Source organism: Nansenia antarctica, assembly GCF_963989245.1.
Source record: "Nansenia antarctica genome assembly, chromosome: 13".
Lineage (NCBI taxonomy): Eukaryota > Metazoa > Chordata > Actinopteri > Argentiniformes > Microstomatidae > Nansenia > Nansenia antarctica.
In genome coordinates this window covers 8,481,117-8,499,126 of record NC_137683.1, presented here as the reverse complement: position 1 = coordinate 8,499,126, position 18,010 = coordinate 8,481,117, and the positions used below count along the sequence as shown (strand labels likewise).

The 18,010-nt window shown below is 47.1% G+C and overlaps 1 protein-coding gene across 1 annotated transcript in view; it reads right to left on the bottom strand.

Moving 5' to 3' along the window:
- vav3 (vav guanine nucleotide exchange factor 3) overlaps positions 1 to 17,627 on the bottom strand; it is a gene marked incomplete at both ends in the record, with an annotated part of 77,023 nt that extends 59,396 nt beyond the window's left edge. The window contains 2 exons of the mRNA XM_080544349.1: positions 4,873 to 4,989; positions 17,421 to 17,627. Coding sequence (XP_080400475.1) covers positions 4,873 to 4,989; positions 17,421 to 17,627 — 324 coding nt within the window. The remainder of the gene's footprint in view (positions 1 to 4,872; positions 4,990 to 17,420) is intronic.
- Between the last annotated feature and the right edge of the window lie 383 nt (positions 17,628 to 18,010).

Below are 18,010 nucleotides of genomic sequence, written 5' to 3'. Positions count from 1 at the left end.
TGTGTATAGGGGAGTGGACAAAACACACCCTAACACCACACGACGTGAACATGAGTATGCTGTGGCTATGTCAAAACACAGCCTTCACTTGATGTTATGGACAGACAAATACAAATATGTGGCTACAACAAGGGATGTTACAAACAACCTGGCAGGCACTTGGGTTTTGAGGACAGAATTCTTACTTTGAGGTAATAAGACAAAAACCCTGAAAGCCCTGGGCGACGGAGAAGCCTAATGAAAACCACTACAGCCTAATGAAAACCACTACACAACCCATAAAACAAACACGCAGGATGGATGTTTTCACAGAGAAAGCCTGGTTCTAACTGCAGGTGAGTCTCCCATCTGCTGCCCGCCCCTCCCCCGCTCCATTAGCGACTGTAGAGCTAGCCAGCCAAGGATGATGGGGCTGGATAACTATCTAATGTTATAGCTGTCCAATCCCATTGCCACAGAGTGAAATTGGCTCGAGTCATTATAGAGCATTTAAACTAGATTTAAATCAATGCCCCAGGGCAGAGAACTGGAATGGAATTGGGGCGTCAATCTCTTCATGCTCCTTCAGAATGTGGGACATTGTACGCTTCAGCTTGTGACCCAACACTCAACAATTGGAAACATTTTGGGCCCTAACAGTTGGAAAGTAAAGTGATTGTAATCGCATATTGATCATGTATTGATCATGTATTGATCATGTATTGTAATATTTGCATAAACATATTCAACGTGGCCTGGGGTGGTCCAGTGGTCTAGCATCGCGGTCTACAGTGCACACACATGCCCATGTCGGCATGGGTTCGAATCCGGCCCTGCTGACATGCCCTCTCTCCCTTCTTCTCCTACTTTTGGGTGGCACGGTGGCAGAGTGGTTAAGATCACTGCCTCACAGTCTCAAGGTACTGGGTTCGAATCCCGGTCTCGGAAGGTGCTGGGTTCGATTCCTGGTAATCACTGTGGGAGTTTGCATGTTCTCCCCGTGCCGCGTGGGTTTCCTCCGGGCACTCCGGTTTCCTCCCACATGAATGAATGAAACATGCAGTATGAATGAGTAAGAATGCGAGTGAATGCAAGTGAATGTGAATGCGAGTGAGCATTCCCAGGGCTCCTTCGAAAATGAGACTCGTCTCAAAAGGAATTCCCTGGTAAAATAAAGGTTCATTTCATTTCCTATCTGTCCAATAAACATATTCAACAAAGCTGTTGGTTTGTGTTTGGAATCCCCCGGGGGCCCAGATTCTGGCAGGTGAGGGGAGGAGAGAGCTCCGTGACTGCAGTCCAACTGGGTTTTAATTATAAATGACTTAATTCAGCGAAGCACAATTTAAGCTGTTGCTGTAACAAGCATGGCAACACATTGTGTCATATAGCCTACCGTGAATCTAAAGATAGATTTCGCCCTATTTAGAAGATGATAATCCTTCTTGATTGTGTAATCAAAAAATACCCTGTAATATATACACAATCAATTATGTTAGTTTTTTTTTTTTAGCACAACTGACAGATTATGGTTTTGCTTACAAACACAAACAGTCCCAAATGTCACTGTTGCCTCCCTGCTAGGAAAGATTGTTTCTGGTTCCCCTAGAAGGTGGGGAGAAAGGTCAAAGGTCAGTTGTGTTTATAGCCACCTGGGGGCTCAGGCTAAGGGTTGCTATTGATCACAGTGGCACTCAGAGTTGTGTTGCCTGAAGCCTTGAGTAAACCCTGACAGATGTTCAAACTAAATGTTCAAGCTCAATTTCAGAAAAACTGTTGCCAACTGTACACACATATCTATATGAGCACTCTGTCTGTCTGTCTGTCTGTCTGTCTGTCCGGCCGTCAGTCGCTCTCTCTCACTCTCTCTCTCTCACACACACACACACACAGTAAAAGGGCATGGAAATGTATGTGTCCCATATCCTCATCAATGCCACACATCCTGTCTGTGAGGCCCCTCCCAACCAGAGCCCCCCCCCCCCCCCCTGTAGCCTCAGTGATGTCTAATTAAACTGACTTTATTAAACTACCAGCATGGCTGTTAAGAGCCACAGACGTTTTCACAGCAGCACAGCGCAGCACAGACAAAGAGTCCCATCAGAATAATGAACCAAAGGCTTAAAAGCCCGTCTAAAAACTGAAACGTTCAAGGTTTAGTTTTAATGAGGGGAAACCCAGTCATTGCTACGTCCTGCCTACACTACAACAGCACAACAGTAGGCTCACATCGTCTCGCCATACAACAGGGAGAACACACTATTCACAATAGAGGACACTATTCACTATTCAGTAAGGTACAATATTCACAAGTGATCCACTATGATTGCACTCTTCTCTCGTATACCAGCATTGGTGCAACAACTCACTCTATATAGACAGCCAGAACAAAACTGTCATTTCACCCACCTAAAGTTTTCTCAGCGTATTGTGCATGTCTAGCCCAGACTCTTGCCATTAAGTTTATTGGCCAGTCCGGATTTTGCCCCAAATTCAATATGGTAAATAAAAACCAATATGGCTGCCATAATAACATTGAATAGGGGTTTAATCACCTACAAATGTATACAAATCTATGATAAAAACACATTTTTCGTCAGAGTTGTGATATACTGTATATCTGTGCCCATGCAGACTATATCAGATCTCTGATATAACCAGCCCCACTGAACTGTACGCCCACAATCCAGTAGAAAAAGGTGCTCTTGAGACAACGCTTTGCCCCGTACGGGGTTAGCGAAGCAAACAAACAGTTGGTCACATCTCCTGAATGCCCATGTCCTCTCCATGGCAGGACGGACAGGACACAGGGTTCTTCAGCGGAAGGGAGGCGGATGGAACAGGAAGAGCTCGCAGGCTCAACTGCTCTAAGTCATAGTCATGACCTCGGGCGAGCGTTAGGCTGCAACGTCACCCTAGCATCGCCAGGGGCAAACTTGAATACATGGGATGGACTGAGGATGGACTGAGAGCGCCTGCAAGTCTCTAACACACACTCGACTGTGGCCAACGGGAGCAACAAGGCCGTCTTTTAGGATACAATCTTAATGTCTGCTCAGGGTTCGACATTAACGGTTGCCCAATTGCCCGGGGCGAGTAAAAAATTCGCTGGGTTTGTTTGCGTGACAGCGACCGTGCTGATGATCGTGGAGTGAAGACATTATTAAAGCGTACGTGCTGATCGACAGACAGGTGGGTTCATCTAGTCTGGTCTGGCGCCTGCGCCGTCCGTTGTTCTTCCTGCACACCGACACACAGATCCAGGATCCAGCGGCGGCGTCGCTGTCGCGCAAACAAACCCGGCGAATTGTTGACTTGCCCCGGGCGATCGGGCAACCGTTAATGTGGAACCCTGCTGCCATTTCCAATGATTCCAATGGAGCGTTGGTGAGAACCTCCAAGTCCCAAGAAGGAACAGGCTGCCTGAAAACCAGGAAGGAGATGGCATGCTCCCTTCATAAAGCAACCAAAACAAGGATCAGCTCCCATACTGTACCTACTGCATGTACCTACTGTACATACTGTACCTACTGTACCTACTGCGGAGGAGAAGGCTTTGCCCTTGTTGAGCAGCATTTGCAGGATTGAGAGAACAGGGGAAGTGGCACCGACAAGCCGCTGTTCTCGCACCACACCTCCAACTGTCACCTGCACTTCAGGGCCTATAGGCCCTAGTGCAGGTTGGCACCGGCACACTGGATTGTAGCAATTACGAGCCGAGGACAGGCATGTTGAGTTTAGATTGGACCTCTCACGGGCCAACGCCAGAGATCCATCCATCATCACCTCAGGTGAGGGTGGAACAGCTGGCCCTGGCCCCTGGCAGAGGAAAGGAAGGAAGCTCCGCAATCTCCACTCACCATGGAGGCCCGGGAGTGGACGGAGTGCGTCTGGCCACAGGCGGGTTAGCGGATCCGAACATTGAGAAGAACAACTCGCCGTGTGTGTTGTCTCCAGGTAGGAACAGATCGACGGCAGCTTGGCCATAACGACTCGAAATCTCCTGAGCGACTCCCCGGTAGGTGAAGTCGCCAATTCCCGGGAGAGAGGGAGGGGACCCCATGACAACAGGGAGGGAGGGGACCCCATGACAACAGCAGATTCCCGGGAGGGAGGGGACCCCATGACAACAGGGAGGGAGGGGACCCCATGACAACAGCACATGCACATCTGAGTTCAGCCAGCACCGGGAGCTTGTTTCCCCATGGCGGTTGAATGACGACTGTCAGAGTATGCACCCTCCTGTATGCCCCCCCCATCCCCGTGTGACGACTGTCAGAGTATGCCCCCTCCTGTATGCCCCCCCATCCCCGTGTGGGGTCTCGACTGTCAGTATGCCCCCTCCTGTATGCCCCCCCATCCCCGTGTGGGGTCTCGTCAACATGTCAGAGTATGCACCCTCCTGTACGCCCCCCCCATCCCCGTGTGGGGTCTCGTCAACATGTGAGACACTCGTCGGATACTGGCACATGCCTGACTGTGCCAATTAAGAGACAGATCCAGAGTGACAACCCTCAGAAGTGGAAGTCCCTCGTGAGTAGGAGGCGGAGTGAAACCCCCATGATCAAGGACGTTGTCTCACTTTGAACATTATCATACATGTTTAATGATGATTAAACCTCCGTTCGTTGGTATTACGGCATCCATATTGGATTGCGGCCGCCATATTGAATTTGGGCCAAAAGCTGAATTGCAAGGGCAGTAGCTAAACAAGCATTATCCACTTTGACTGGGCGAAATGGCTGTTTGGTCCTGGCTGGGGCCTGTCTAATAGTAGTAATATGCACTGATCCACTCAAGGTGGTTCCAAACTGACAACAGTCATTAAAGTTGAATCAGTCAAATGCATGAAATGAGGGGGAGTGCAAACACGCTGGAAGGTTTTGCTCTTACCTTTCCAAAGTTCCGCACGTCGAACAAGTCGAAGGCCTCAAAGAGATCACTCTTCTTCATAGCAAACGTCTCGTTGCATGCATACAGGAACGTCCTGATGTTCTTCAAACAGAGGAACTGGAAATAGAAAAAAGAATGATGTTCAATATGTCATGTTATTGTTAGGTATAAATAAACCTCCATTTTTCAGACTATAGGAAATACAGAAATGTTAACTATCATCATGTGTGAGAAAAGTAACATGACATACTGTAGGCACACTGTAACTCAAAATCGGACATTAACAATTGACATTTGTTTAGTTGTAATGTATATAATGTATTATTTGTATTTGGTTGAATTATGTGACCAAAATAAGCCTGGGACCCCCATGTTGACATGCTCAAGTATAGACTGAAATGTAAGCAGATATAACTAATGTCTCTATTTATAAACTGTTAGGAGGCTGAGAAATAATACCCATAATTCCCCAGTTCCCAGAATCAGCCTGTCTTAGTGTTATGATTTCTTAACACTGGCCTGCCTGACCCATTTGCCACAAACTGTCTAAACGTTTAGCTTCAGCTTCAAGAGGTCAGTGAAAGTTCACGTCTGTTTCACACTTGAACTTGGCAGCTACACAACACATTACCTCCCACCAGTATAGACATAGCACCAAGAGCCCAGCTCGGAGACCCCTTTGACCCTTAAATAATGATGGGATCAATTACTAACTGGGCAAACATTTCTGCTTAGTGTGCGCCCCAAATTTGGGGTAATGGTTCCAATGAACGTCAATAGGCAGGGTTTAATCAAAAACACATTAATCTGGGAGTACATTGAGTCAGAGTCAGCAACCAAATGTTGGCCAAAATAAAAATAGGAGATTTAGTGAACGCAAACTGCTGACGCGCTTCTCAGCATAGATTTCAGAGGGTGGCAGGGGGACATTCATCACTCTCACCTACTGTTAACCTTTTGATCAGAGTGCTATGTCTGAGAGACAGAGAAACGAGACAGAGAGGAAGAGACAAACGGGGAAGCAGTTAAGATAATTGACAAACATAAAACATGTCTGAAAAACGTCAGTTGGATAGTTAGGAAACACAGGCTGAAAAAGAGGATGCTGGGCCATGAGTACATTGGGTGGAGGATGTTGGCTCGCAGCTGTCACATTACTAGATTAGGCCATTCCCACTGGGCTAACTGTAATGTTTTCTCATCTGTAAAATCTGATTTGTAATACTTTAATTACAGTGTTACTACACAGGTTTAGGGGCAACATAATGTGAGTGTTACTGAAATATGAGATAAATATTAATTGTTGCTGGACAACACTGTCATCATGAAGTGTGCATAATCAGCTATATCGCTAGCTTAAGTGACACACTAAATGCAGGATATCCCTAACAACAAGTCAGCAATGTAAATAGGGCTTCAAGCTACTGTTCTGCACGCAGATAAGGATCTTAATTGGTGTGCCCTGTTATGGTACATGCTGATCAGAGGAGGCTGTTGAGATTAAATGACATCACAAACTTCCCTAAGACAGCCATCATTAAAAAAAAGCTGTACTCAGATTTACAATTTAACCAGGGACTAGCCCTGTTAGTTCAGGCCACTTTTCAAACTCCTCAGAAATGACACCGCTGAATTGTCAGTGTGTTTTTCTGGTCTTGAGTAACAGGTCGGTTTCACAGGAAGTGGTTTATCTGTAACTGTTCTTCCTTTGAAAACGAATGCTGCCTAACAGAGTTACTTGAAAAAGCAATCTATGGTGACAGCAAATACAGTAGACGAGGGTGCACAAACTCTATACACAATATACTAGTAAACACTGTCAAGTCCAAAACAGAATACACAGAGAAGTCAAATATGGAAGGAGGCAAAATCATCTTTCTTTATTCAGAACATGCTCGTGCTAATGTATGCAATGTAACACAGATTTGTCTGAGATGTGATGAGCACAAACATAAATATGAAATGCCCCTCCGTTCTCTGTTGCATCAGGCATTACCGTACTGATGACTTCACAGCTAAGGCCTCAAGGCACAGGTAAGACAGGCAAGCAAATGCATGCAGACAGCTAGTTAATAATATCGAATGTTTACACTTGTTCGTATCATATTTTCATCAGAGGAGCAGCCCGTCTCGTAGACGGCCCGGAGTCTTTTGAGAATCCCAGAGTACTTTGGTATCTGAAGGAAGCAGCCTTGCAAAACGCATCGGAATTCCACTCTGTACGATGCGGTGAGGCGTGAGATGGGGGGGAGGGGGGTGGGGGGGGGGACGACAAACTCGCATGAGCAAGCACCAGGGAGACTACACATCACAAGACTGGGCTGTTTTCTGCATTACGGCACACTCATCTACGCAGAACCCTGACTGGTGTGTGTGTGTGTGCGTGCCTGCGTGTGTGTGTGTGTGTGTGTGTGTGTGTGTGTGTGTGTGTGGTGTGTGTGTGTGTGTGTGTGTGTGTGTGTGGTGTGTGTGTGTGTGTGCGTGCGTGTGTGTGTGTGTGTGTGTGTGTGTGTGTGTGTGTGTGTGTGTGTGGTGTGTGTGTGTGTGCGTGCGCATGGCTCATCTCAATCTCCTTTGGCATCGAATGACGATACCGTTGTTACGTCTCGGTAGGAGGCCCCGATAATATCTATAATATCTATCATATCTATCATATCTATAATATCTATCATATCTATCATATCTATAATATCCATCATATCTATCATATCTATCATATCTATCATATCTATCATATCTATCATATCTAACATATCTATAATATCTATCATATCTATCATATCTATAATATCTATCATATCTATGATATCTATCATATCTATCATATCTATAATATCTATAATATCTATCATATCTATAATATCTATAATATCTATCATATCTATAATATCTAGCATATCTAGCATATCTAGCATATCTAGCATATCTATAATATCTATCATATCTATAATATCTATCATATCTATCATATCTATCATATCTATCATATCTATCATTGACTCAGCATGGACCCAGAGGCCTGCGTAGTGCGAGGGAGGCTTCATACCACACAGCATAATGATGGTGTAGCGTTTCATCTCAGAGGCCTCTGTCCCTGTCTCCCCACCGGGACACACAGAGAAGAAAGGCCCGCCGCCTCCCCACATTCTAGTTTTCAAGTCATGTGTTATTGCGCCATTGAGTCGAATGTGCTTCGCTTCCTTCAATAAGGATCCTATTCTGCTTATGTATTCCTCTGTACACTCTGAAGCTCCATGGCAACCGCCATAATGGATCTTTTACAACCTGTTGTGTATTGTCGAAAATAAGAAAAGACAAGCAGCTTATTGTTTTACCTTGCTTATTGTTTTATCTTGCTTATTGCTTAAGTGTCAAACTGCAGTGCCATGACCGCTTCTTTTACATTACGTTTACATTTTGGCCATTTAGCGGACGCCTTTATCCAAAGCGACTTACGACAAAATGCATTCGTCTAAGTAAGTGAATCATCTATCCATCCGAAAAAGGGATTGACTGCTATGACTTTGCAGTGGGCAGCTCATTCCACAAGCAGGGTGCCAGCCAGGACAGTCAGCTCTCTGGCAGGGGAAGCACAGACGCCGTACAAGGATTGTCATTATAAACCTGAAACGCTTTAGTTGAATCAACTGAATAGGATATGCATACAGACAAGCATATAGTAAGAAGAGAGAGAGTAGAGAGGCCTGTGTTCTTTTTTGGCTTGAAAGACTACACAAAGAGAGACAATGTGAACATGTAGCTACAGCGCTAGAGCGATGTCTGGTACTCGACAGGATATTGGGTCAGAAGAATGACATCACGAGCTCACATGCTTTCCTCTCTGACTCGGCCCTCTCGAGACGTGTGTATCCTATCGGGTGTGTCGTAATGGAGTCAGATGCGACACTATAGGGAAACTGGGGCCGTGGTAATAGCACGCACATTATATGCTAGTGAAACGGATCACCCTATGTCCCATACATTCACTGGACATCTGGGACCTGTTCTCAGCTGTGGAGCCAGGAAATGTGAGCTGATGTGTAGGCGAGGATGTGCTGCTGCTGACTGGAGAGAAACAGCTGCACACTCTCTGACACCCAGGTCCAGGTTGGGGGTCAACTCTGCAGACTTGCAGCTAGAAAAGCAAGAGATACCACCCCCCCACAACTTGTCTTCTGCTCTGTCTATACCTTTCCTAAGCAGTGTAGGGGACAGGGAGTGACTGTGTGTAGGTTATAGAGTGAGTGCAGCAGCCGTGCTGAATCTCTCCTACTGTAAAAAAAAAAAAAAAAAAACGGTGGCGGTGACTTGTTCACCTCAGTGTAGACACAATGTAGGAGAAGTTCAGAGTTCCTTTATCAAGGTTATATTACGAATCATGTATTGACAATACTAGTACTATGTGATTACCGTAGTCATCTTCAATCAATGAGGCACTTTTAAAGAGCACACCGTATAGGCTAAAAGATAATGCACAGCAGTCTAATGAAGAAGTCAACTGACGTGCCAGTAACTCAATTTCACTAATCAACCATTTGGCGAGAGAGAGAGAGAGAGAGAGAGAGAGAGAGAGAGAGAGAGAGAGAGAGAGAGAGAGAGAGAGAGAGAGTGAGAGAGAGAGAGAGAGTAACATAACTTTCCAGTTGTGTCTTTTATTCCAGACAACCTAATTCATCATCAGCTTAAGTGCCTACCTCTTTATTTCAACACAGTTTGATTACATTATTAATGAGCGATAAATGTTTCACCCGATCGACCGCCAAGCCGTCCCAAGCAGCTGATCCAAACCAATGCATTTTGTTTACTTTCATGTACAGCCAGAGACGGAAGGGGGGGCGGCTAGCCCTCTATACTTGAAGGAACAGCATTTTCTATTAAAGCCTGACTTTAACCCCATAACCCTCACCACCAACCACTATATGCGCCCCCTTGATAGTAATTACATTTTTTCATTAGGTGTGATCCAAGTGCTCTGTTTTATCTGTGCAAAAGGCAAGGGTCATGTGGTTTTGACTTTCCGTGATGGGGTCATATGAAAGGGAAGTTGTGAAAAGCTAAGATACTGTATGGTCACCGGTCGAGGTTGTTGGGTAAATGTCGTTCATAGGGGGGCTGCACAGTGGCGTTGTGTTAGGGCAGGTAAACCTTCCAGAAACATTCCCCCCTCCACCCTCTACTACAGACCCCTCCACCCTCTACTACAGACCCCTGCTCCCCTCCCTGGAGCGTGAATGCTGTCCCCTGCTTCTCTTCCTCCCCCCTCCTCCTCCCCCTCCTCTTCCCCCTCCTCTTCCCCCTCCTCCCCCCCCCTCCTCCCCCCCCTCCTCTTCCCCCTCCTCCCCCCCCTCCTCTTCCCCTCCCTCCTCCCCCTCCTCTTCCCCCTCCTCTTCCCCCCTCCTCCCCCCCTCCTCTACCCCCTCCTCTTCCCCCTCCTCCCCCCCCCTCCTCCCCCCCCACCTCTTCCCCCTCCTCCCCCCCCTCCTCTTCCCCCCTCCTCTTCCCCCTCCTCCCCCCCATCCTCTCCCCCTCCTCTCCCCCTCTTCCCCCTCCTCTTCCCCCTCTTCCCCCTCCTCTTCCCCCTCCTCTTCCCCCTCATCCCCCTCCTCTTCCCCCACCTCTTCCCCCTCCTCCTCCCCCTCCTCTTCCCCCTCCTCTTCCCCCTCTTCCCCTCCTCTTCCCCCTCCTCTTCCCCTCCTCCCCCCCATCCTCTTCCCCCTCCTCTTCCCCCTCCACCTCCCCCACCTCTTCCCCCTCCTCTTCCCCCCTCTTCCCCCCTCCTCTTCCCCCTCCTCTTCCCCCTCCTCCCCCCCTCCTCTTCCCCCTCCTCTTCCCCCTCCTCTTCCCCCTCCTCTTCCCCCTCCTCCCCCCCCTCCTCCCTCCCCCCCTCCTCTTCCCCCTCCTCTTCCCCCTCCTCTTCCCCCTCCTCTACCCCCCCCTCCTCCCCCCCCTCCTCTTCCCCCTCCTCCCCCCCCCTCCTCTTCCCCCTCCTCTTCCCCCTCCTCCCCCCCCTCCTCTTCCCCCTCCTCTTCCCCCTCCTCATCCCCCTCCTCCCCCCCCTCCTCTTCCCCCTCCTCCCCCCCCTCCTCTTCCCCCTCCTCTTCCCCCTCCTCTTCCCCCTCCTCTTCCCCCTCCTCTTCCCCCTCCTCTTCCCCCTCCTCTTCCCCCTCCTCTTCCCCCTCCTCCTCCCCCTCCTCTTCCCCCCTCCTCTTCCCCCTCCTCTTCCCCCTCCTCTTCCCCCTCCTCTTCCCCTCCTCTTCCCCCTCCTCTTCCCCCTCCTCTTCCCCCCTCCTCTTCCCCCTCACTCCCCCCCCCCTCCTCCCCCCCTCCTCTCCCCCTCCTCTTCCCCCTCCTCCCCCCCTCCTCTTCCCCACCTCCTCTTCCCCCTCCTCTTCCCCCTCCTCTTCCCCCTCCTCTTCCCCCTCCTCTTCCCCCTCCTCTTCCCCCTCCCTCCCCCCCCTCCTCCCCCCCTCCTCTTCCCCCTCCTCTTCCCCCTCTTCCTCCCCCTCCTCCCCCCCTCCTCTTCCCCCTCCCTCTCTCCCCCTCCTCTTCCCCCTCCTCTTCCCCCTCCTCTTCCCCCTCCTCCTCCCCCTCCTCTTCCCCCTCCTCTTCCCCCCTCCTCTTCCCCCTCCTCTTCCCCCCTCCTCTTCCCCCTCCTCTTCCCCCTCCTCTTCCCCCTCCTCTTCCCCCTCCTCTTCCCCCTCCTCCCCCCCCCTCCTCCCCCCCTCCTCTTCCCCCCTCCTCTTCCCCCCTCCTCCCCCCCCTCCTCTTCCCCCTCCTCTTCCCCCTCCTCTTCCCCCTCCTCTTCCCCCTCCTCTTCCCCCTCCTCTTCCCCCTCCTCTTCCCCCTCCTCCCCCCCCCCCTCCTCCCCCCCTCCTCTTCCCCCTCCTCTTCCCCCTCTTCCTCCCCCTCCTCCCCCCCTCCTCTTCCCCCCTCCTCTTCCCCCCTCTTCCTCCCCCTCCTCCCCCCCTCCTCTTCCCCCTCCTCCTCCCCCTCCTCCTCCCCCTCCTCTTCCCCCTCCTCTTCCCCCTCCTCTTCCCCCTCCTCTTCCCCCTCCTCTTCCCCCTCCTCTTCCCCCTCCTCTTCCCCCTTCCCCCAATGTTTCGCTCTAAAAGGCTGCAGTAAAAAAAACACATCAATGTGGTTCCAGCTGCAGAGGTTGAGAGAGACAGTTCAGCTGATGTCTGACCCTGTTTGTGTGTGCGTGTGCGTGTGTGTGTGTGCGTGTGTGTGTGTGTGTGTGTGTGCGTGTGTGTGTGTGTGTGTGTGTGTGTGTGTGTGTGCGCGTGTGTCTAGATCACAACAACCCAACCAATGTGATGGTATTGAAGATGTCCACATATCACTTACAATTACACAGCATGAGATGCTGTTATATAACCTGGATCCAGGATAAAGGGTAGGAGAAAATGAAAGTTAACTAGCTGCTGAAACACAACACACTACTACACCATTCTAAAAGTGCTCTCCCCCACCACACACGCACACACACACATCCACACACACCCACTCTGTCTCTCTCACACACACCCACTCTGTCTCTCTCTCTCACACACACACACACACACACACACACACACACACACACACACAGACACACACACACTCATACACTGCTGTTGTTCTTATTTCCTCTTTATTTTTAGCCTGATACAAATAACAGCCATTTCATTTGATTCAAGGTGTTCATGCTCCACTGGAGATTGGATGTAAAGGTTGCAGTGTCATTGCTACAACTATGGTTCTGGAATCATCAGATAACTGCCAAGATAATGACGGATCACGTTCCTATAAATATACTGAATGGACAAAGCCATCAAATCTAAAATGACTATTATACAACCTTTCTTTTTTTTTTACACATTTGTGTTGTTCAAATAAGTCCACATTTGATAGTGTTCAGACGTCCACTTAAATAGACTTCAGTGTTACCATCAATGACTATTGTCTTCTTGATAACTGTGTCAGTATTGACAAAAAGCTTTCACAGAGCACTCAGTACAATACAGATTAAATGAACCAGTTTGGATAGGTTTCAAAAACCTAATAAACATTGATTGCATACAAATCTAACTATACTTAAGTAGGCTTTCACAATCCTATAATTTAATCAGTATATATTTCAGAATAACATCATGTATTTCAATAGGACTCTCCATAGGTACATATCAAAAGCTATACAAGTATGTCTTTAACATCTTGTTCAAGCCATGGAGCCATTAGTGGAGTTGTAAGTATGTGTAATTATACATATATTTCCTATATATTTCTAGTGACAAAATGAAAGGTCAATGCTGTGTGTGTGTGTGTGTGTGTGTGTGTGTGTGTGTGTGTGTGTGTGTGTGTGTGTGCGTTCCTGCTTGTGCATGCAGAGATTTGTCCCACCGTCATCTTGAAAACTGCATAAATGTGCATGTCATCATGGTAAAACTGCATAAATGTGCATGTCATCATGGTAAAACTGCATAAATGTGCATGTCATCATGGTAAAACTGCATAAATGTGCATGTCATCATGGTAAAACTGCATAAATGTGCATGTCATCATGATAAAACTGCATAAATGTGCATGTCATCATGGTAAAACTGCATAAATGTGCATGTCATCATGGTAAAACTGCATAAATGTGCATGTCATCATGATAAAACTGCATAAATGTGCATGTCATCATGGTAAAACTGCATAAATGTGCATGTCATCATGATAAAACTGCATAAATGTGCATGTCATCATGATAAAACTGCATAAATGTGCATGTCATCATGGTAAAACTGCATAAATGTGCATGTCATCATGATAAAACTGCATAAATGTGCATGTCATCATGGTAAAACTGCATGAATGTGCAAAGCGTCCACATGATGACATTAAACTACATTAGAATTTTAAATCTGATTCAGGCAGCATGACATGTCAGGGTGTCATAATTAATTCAAGATTGTAAAATCCCATGTGTGCTTGCCTACACATCAGTACTGACCAAGGAGTTTCCTGGGAGTGAAGAGTTGTTAGGGAACAGGCACCTCTGGGACAGCCTGCTCTCCTATCTAACTCTCCTCTCCTTGTGTGTTATTGTACATACCGTATACACCCCAGCTCACAGCCTGGGGGCAGAAATATTGAGGACCAGATTTTGTTGAAATGAGTGGGAACAGAAAATGAGCAGAAATTGTACAAGGGGAATATGTAAGATCGGCTGCGGATGGCATCATCAAACAGTCTCTCTCTCTCAAAGCGTGCTGAAATCAAGAGCTAGGCGGTTCAACTGATGATGAATTAGCTTGTGCTCAGGAATATGTTACTCTCTCCCTCTCTCTCTCTCGTCATATGGAACATATGTGTGAGCATTCTGGTTCCACTGTAAGAGGAAGAGCTGCCTACAGTATGTGAGGTTATGTGAGTTTGCCATGCCAGTACTTCACACCGAGGGCATGCAACTTCCTTCCTCCCTCCATTCCATTTCCTCTATTCCTCTGCATCATCAAAGCTAAGGGACACTTGTGTGAGACCCATAATATAGGCTGTGTGTTAGCTATGTTACTTTAGTCAGCAAACAACAGTTGACTATGTGGCACTTTTGTCTGTAATAAGTCAAATACTACTGGGTCTTACTTGTTTAGGAGTGTCTGGAGAGGTAATAGATGTAAAAGGCAGCTGAGCATATACCCATTCAGAGCATTCAGAGAAGACCTTCTCCCCTCAGTACCTCAGTACATCATTCAGTGTACCATTCAGAGCAGACCATTGAGAGCAGTATTTTCATATACAAATACTGAATGCCTATTTTGAGGTTTATACAAGATCAACATTTTGAAATACTGTAGACTCCGCTTGACTCCCTTCTGCTGCACCTGTTGCAGTTTCTTCTCCTCTCGCAATTGGATGCATTTTCATGCATTCCCCTGAGAACTACTCTAAGATCTACAACAGCAGCTTCCAAGATCAGTCATATCCGGACCAAGCTCCGGACCTGGGGTGATAGGGCCTTTTCAGCCGCAGCCCTGTCCCTCTGGAACGCCCTCCCCAACCACATCAGACAGGCCAACACCCTCCCAACATTTAAACAGGCCCTCAAAACCCACCTCTTCAAGCTCGCCTTCACCAGTTAACCCTCTCCCCCTCCCCTTCCCATGTGTCCCCTACCTTAATTAGGCCCCTATACTTTATTTTTATTTTTTGTTTTTGTTTCTTTTTATTATTACTACTCGATCTTTTCAGTTTGTAAAGCGTCTTTGAGTGTCTAGAAAAGCGCTATATAAGTCTAATGTATTATTATTATTATTATTATTATTATATATTTTGAAAATGTTGAATACAAATTGTAAATTATGTTTTTGATGACACAACATAGCTAAAAGTCGCACTTCAAACCATTGTACCCTACTCTACATATCGTGCTCTTATGAGAGTGAGGCTAATGCTCCCTCTTGTCAGGCCTGGTGTTGGAGCACACTGCTTGACTCTCCAGAGGAGCTAATGTATTGTGCTTTAATTGCGCGTCTAATGCTACCACAGGGGTTGGAGCTTCTTTAAAGCCCTATTATGTCCTTGGAGATGGGACTACTGTATGGGGTCCAGACAGGGCCTTTGTACCAAGCCTGTTCACTGCCTTTGTCTCTCTGTCTCTGTGTGTCCCCTGGGTGCGTCCCCATGTGTTGTTATGGGCCAATGATAAAATAGCTGCCACTGCCTTCATGAATAATGCACCACGGAGAACACGCATCTCAACCCTCAGTTATGTAAATTTCACCTCTACGCCGAGGGCAGAAAGTTGTCAAGGCTTTTTATTCTCCTTCTCAGTGTCTTGTGTTGGACAGTGATGCACTAAAGGGAATTGTTCCTAGTGTGACATGAGATAGCATCATATTCTTAATATAGGATCAACGTATGAAGTGGGTTCAACAGAATTGTAAATAGTATTTTGCATTCAGTGATTTACTGTGTACTTTGTTTTAATGTTTGTGTGTGTGTGTGTGTGTGTGTGTGTGTGTGTGTGTGTTTGTATATGTGTGTGTCGGGGGGGGCATGCATATAAAGTAACAATCCCTTTCTAAGAATAGTGTAGCGGTTGGCGTGAGCATTTGACGCTACATTGTTTGCATTATGTCATGGCTCAGAGTGGATGCTGCCAAATAATGATCCTCTCTATCAATAATTACTGCCATTGGCTGGACCTGACCCTGAGTGTAATACACCACTGAACTTCTCCTCTTACCACAACAATCTAGTTTTCTCTCTGAAATCACCAGGCAAACATGGCTGAAGAAATCATTCATCTATTTGTTCCGGGTACTAACAGCAATACAAATGCCAATAGCAATACCAGTGCTGTCAACTCACTTTAATGATCCACTTCACTAGAATGTCAACATTGAACATTTAAAGATCCAACTCGATTTTCCAACTACTGTAAAAGCCATCAAGCAATCATATTGATGTTAGGATTGCCGAATTGGTTTTACAGTAGGACTGTTTTTATAGGAACACTCCCTGTCCACTATACAATGGCAGAGTTGAAATGACAGAGCTTTATTGTTTGATTGGTTACACATAGTGTAGTAAAGTGTGCATTTGAGTGTGTAATGAACATTGAGTGTGTGTGTGTGTGTGTGTGTGTGTGTGTGTGTCTGCGTCTGTGTGTGTGTTTGTTTGTTTGTTTACTCAGGTCCATAGTCACGACTATCCCCTTGTGTGCTGTCATTGAGCCAGGCCAAGCTTCAGAGTTATCGGGAGGGAGAGTTATAATCTGACCCTGGCTGTGACTTACTGGTTGTGGGACCAGATGGTATTTGACAACCAAGAGAGAGGGGGCACGTGGCAGGAGGCTGTGTCTGTTAGAAAGCCTCGGACAGGAGAGCGGCCACACCTGACAGTCAAGTTGTCTGTGGATTTAGTCGATATTCTGTTCAAGCTGAACCTATACTAGCTATTCACTCAATACGAAGGAACTCATCCATTCTGGAGTCTGTAACACCGTACACAGATGATTTTCACTTTAATTATGGCTTTCACAGAGATAGATTGGGATTATTTGCTAAATTTTCGATTTTCAATTGATTGGAAACTGGTATAAAGAAACGTGATGTATACAATTTGGACTACTGTAAATGTGTTGTTATTGTTATCTTAACAATAAAGAGGACATTATGCCTACTGTTATTGTTGAGTAAACGTGTGACATTATAGCCTCCCCCCCCCCCCCCCCCCTCCTCCACCTGACCCTGCCTCTCTCATCACCTATAGAGGGCAGGCGAGGTGCGACTCCAGTTCAGATAACGGTACAGTGAGTGACCATAATAACAACACAACTTCCTTGATAGTCAAGAAATGACACTGTCGAACAAACCACCACATTCCCAAGTAAAAAAAGTGAACTAAACGAGTGAATCTAATCCGATTAAAACATCCAACAGGCTGTTTCGGACGGTGTCGATCGTTTGGTGTTGTTGCGCTTTTGGTAACACAATTAAGAGAATCGTGCAAATCAAATCTGGCTTTAGAGGGTTTCTTTTTTCTTTTTTTTTTACTTTCGATGTCAACACGTTTCTTACCTGCGACATCTGCGGTCTCAGGTTGATGTCTTTCAGGTTGATGGACTGGGGTCGCAGGTTGTTGAGAAGCTGACACAGGAGGACTCCGTCCCTGAGGGTCTGGGCCAGATCGAACACCTGGGCGGACTCCCATGTCACCCGGGCGTTGGGTGGAAGCACCTTGCAGTGGATCAGCCACTCCGCGCATTGCTTCCAGTTCTCCATCATTATGGGGTTTTTAGGGGAGACGCGCAAACAAATCGGACGAGTCTAATTGGGGTATAACGGTATTACCAAGAACGCGCGCTAATCCGACCTCTCCATACCAGATCTGCCATCCAAACGATGAGAGCGAAACTCGGTAGCAGGTTTAAAATCCACTTCCCTCCGTTATCATATCGTACATGCACGGGTTTTTATTGGTAAAGACTACCACGCGTCTATTCCGTTCATTGATGAGCGAACCTTTCCAACGCTGGGTACATACAATACAGTATGCGCGTCTTCTCTCTCTCCTCTCCTCTCCCTACCTATCGCTCTCTAGTGTTCTCTCTCTCTGTCTCTCTCTCTCTCTCTCTCTCTCTCTCTCTGTGTCTCTCTCTCTCTCTCTC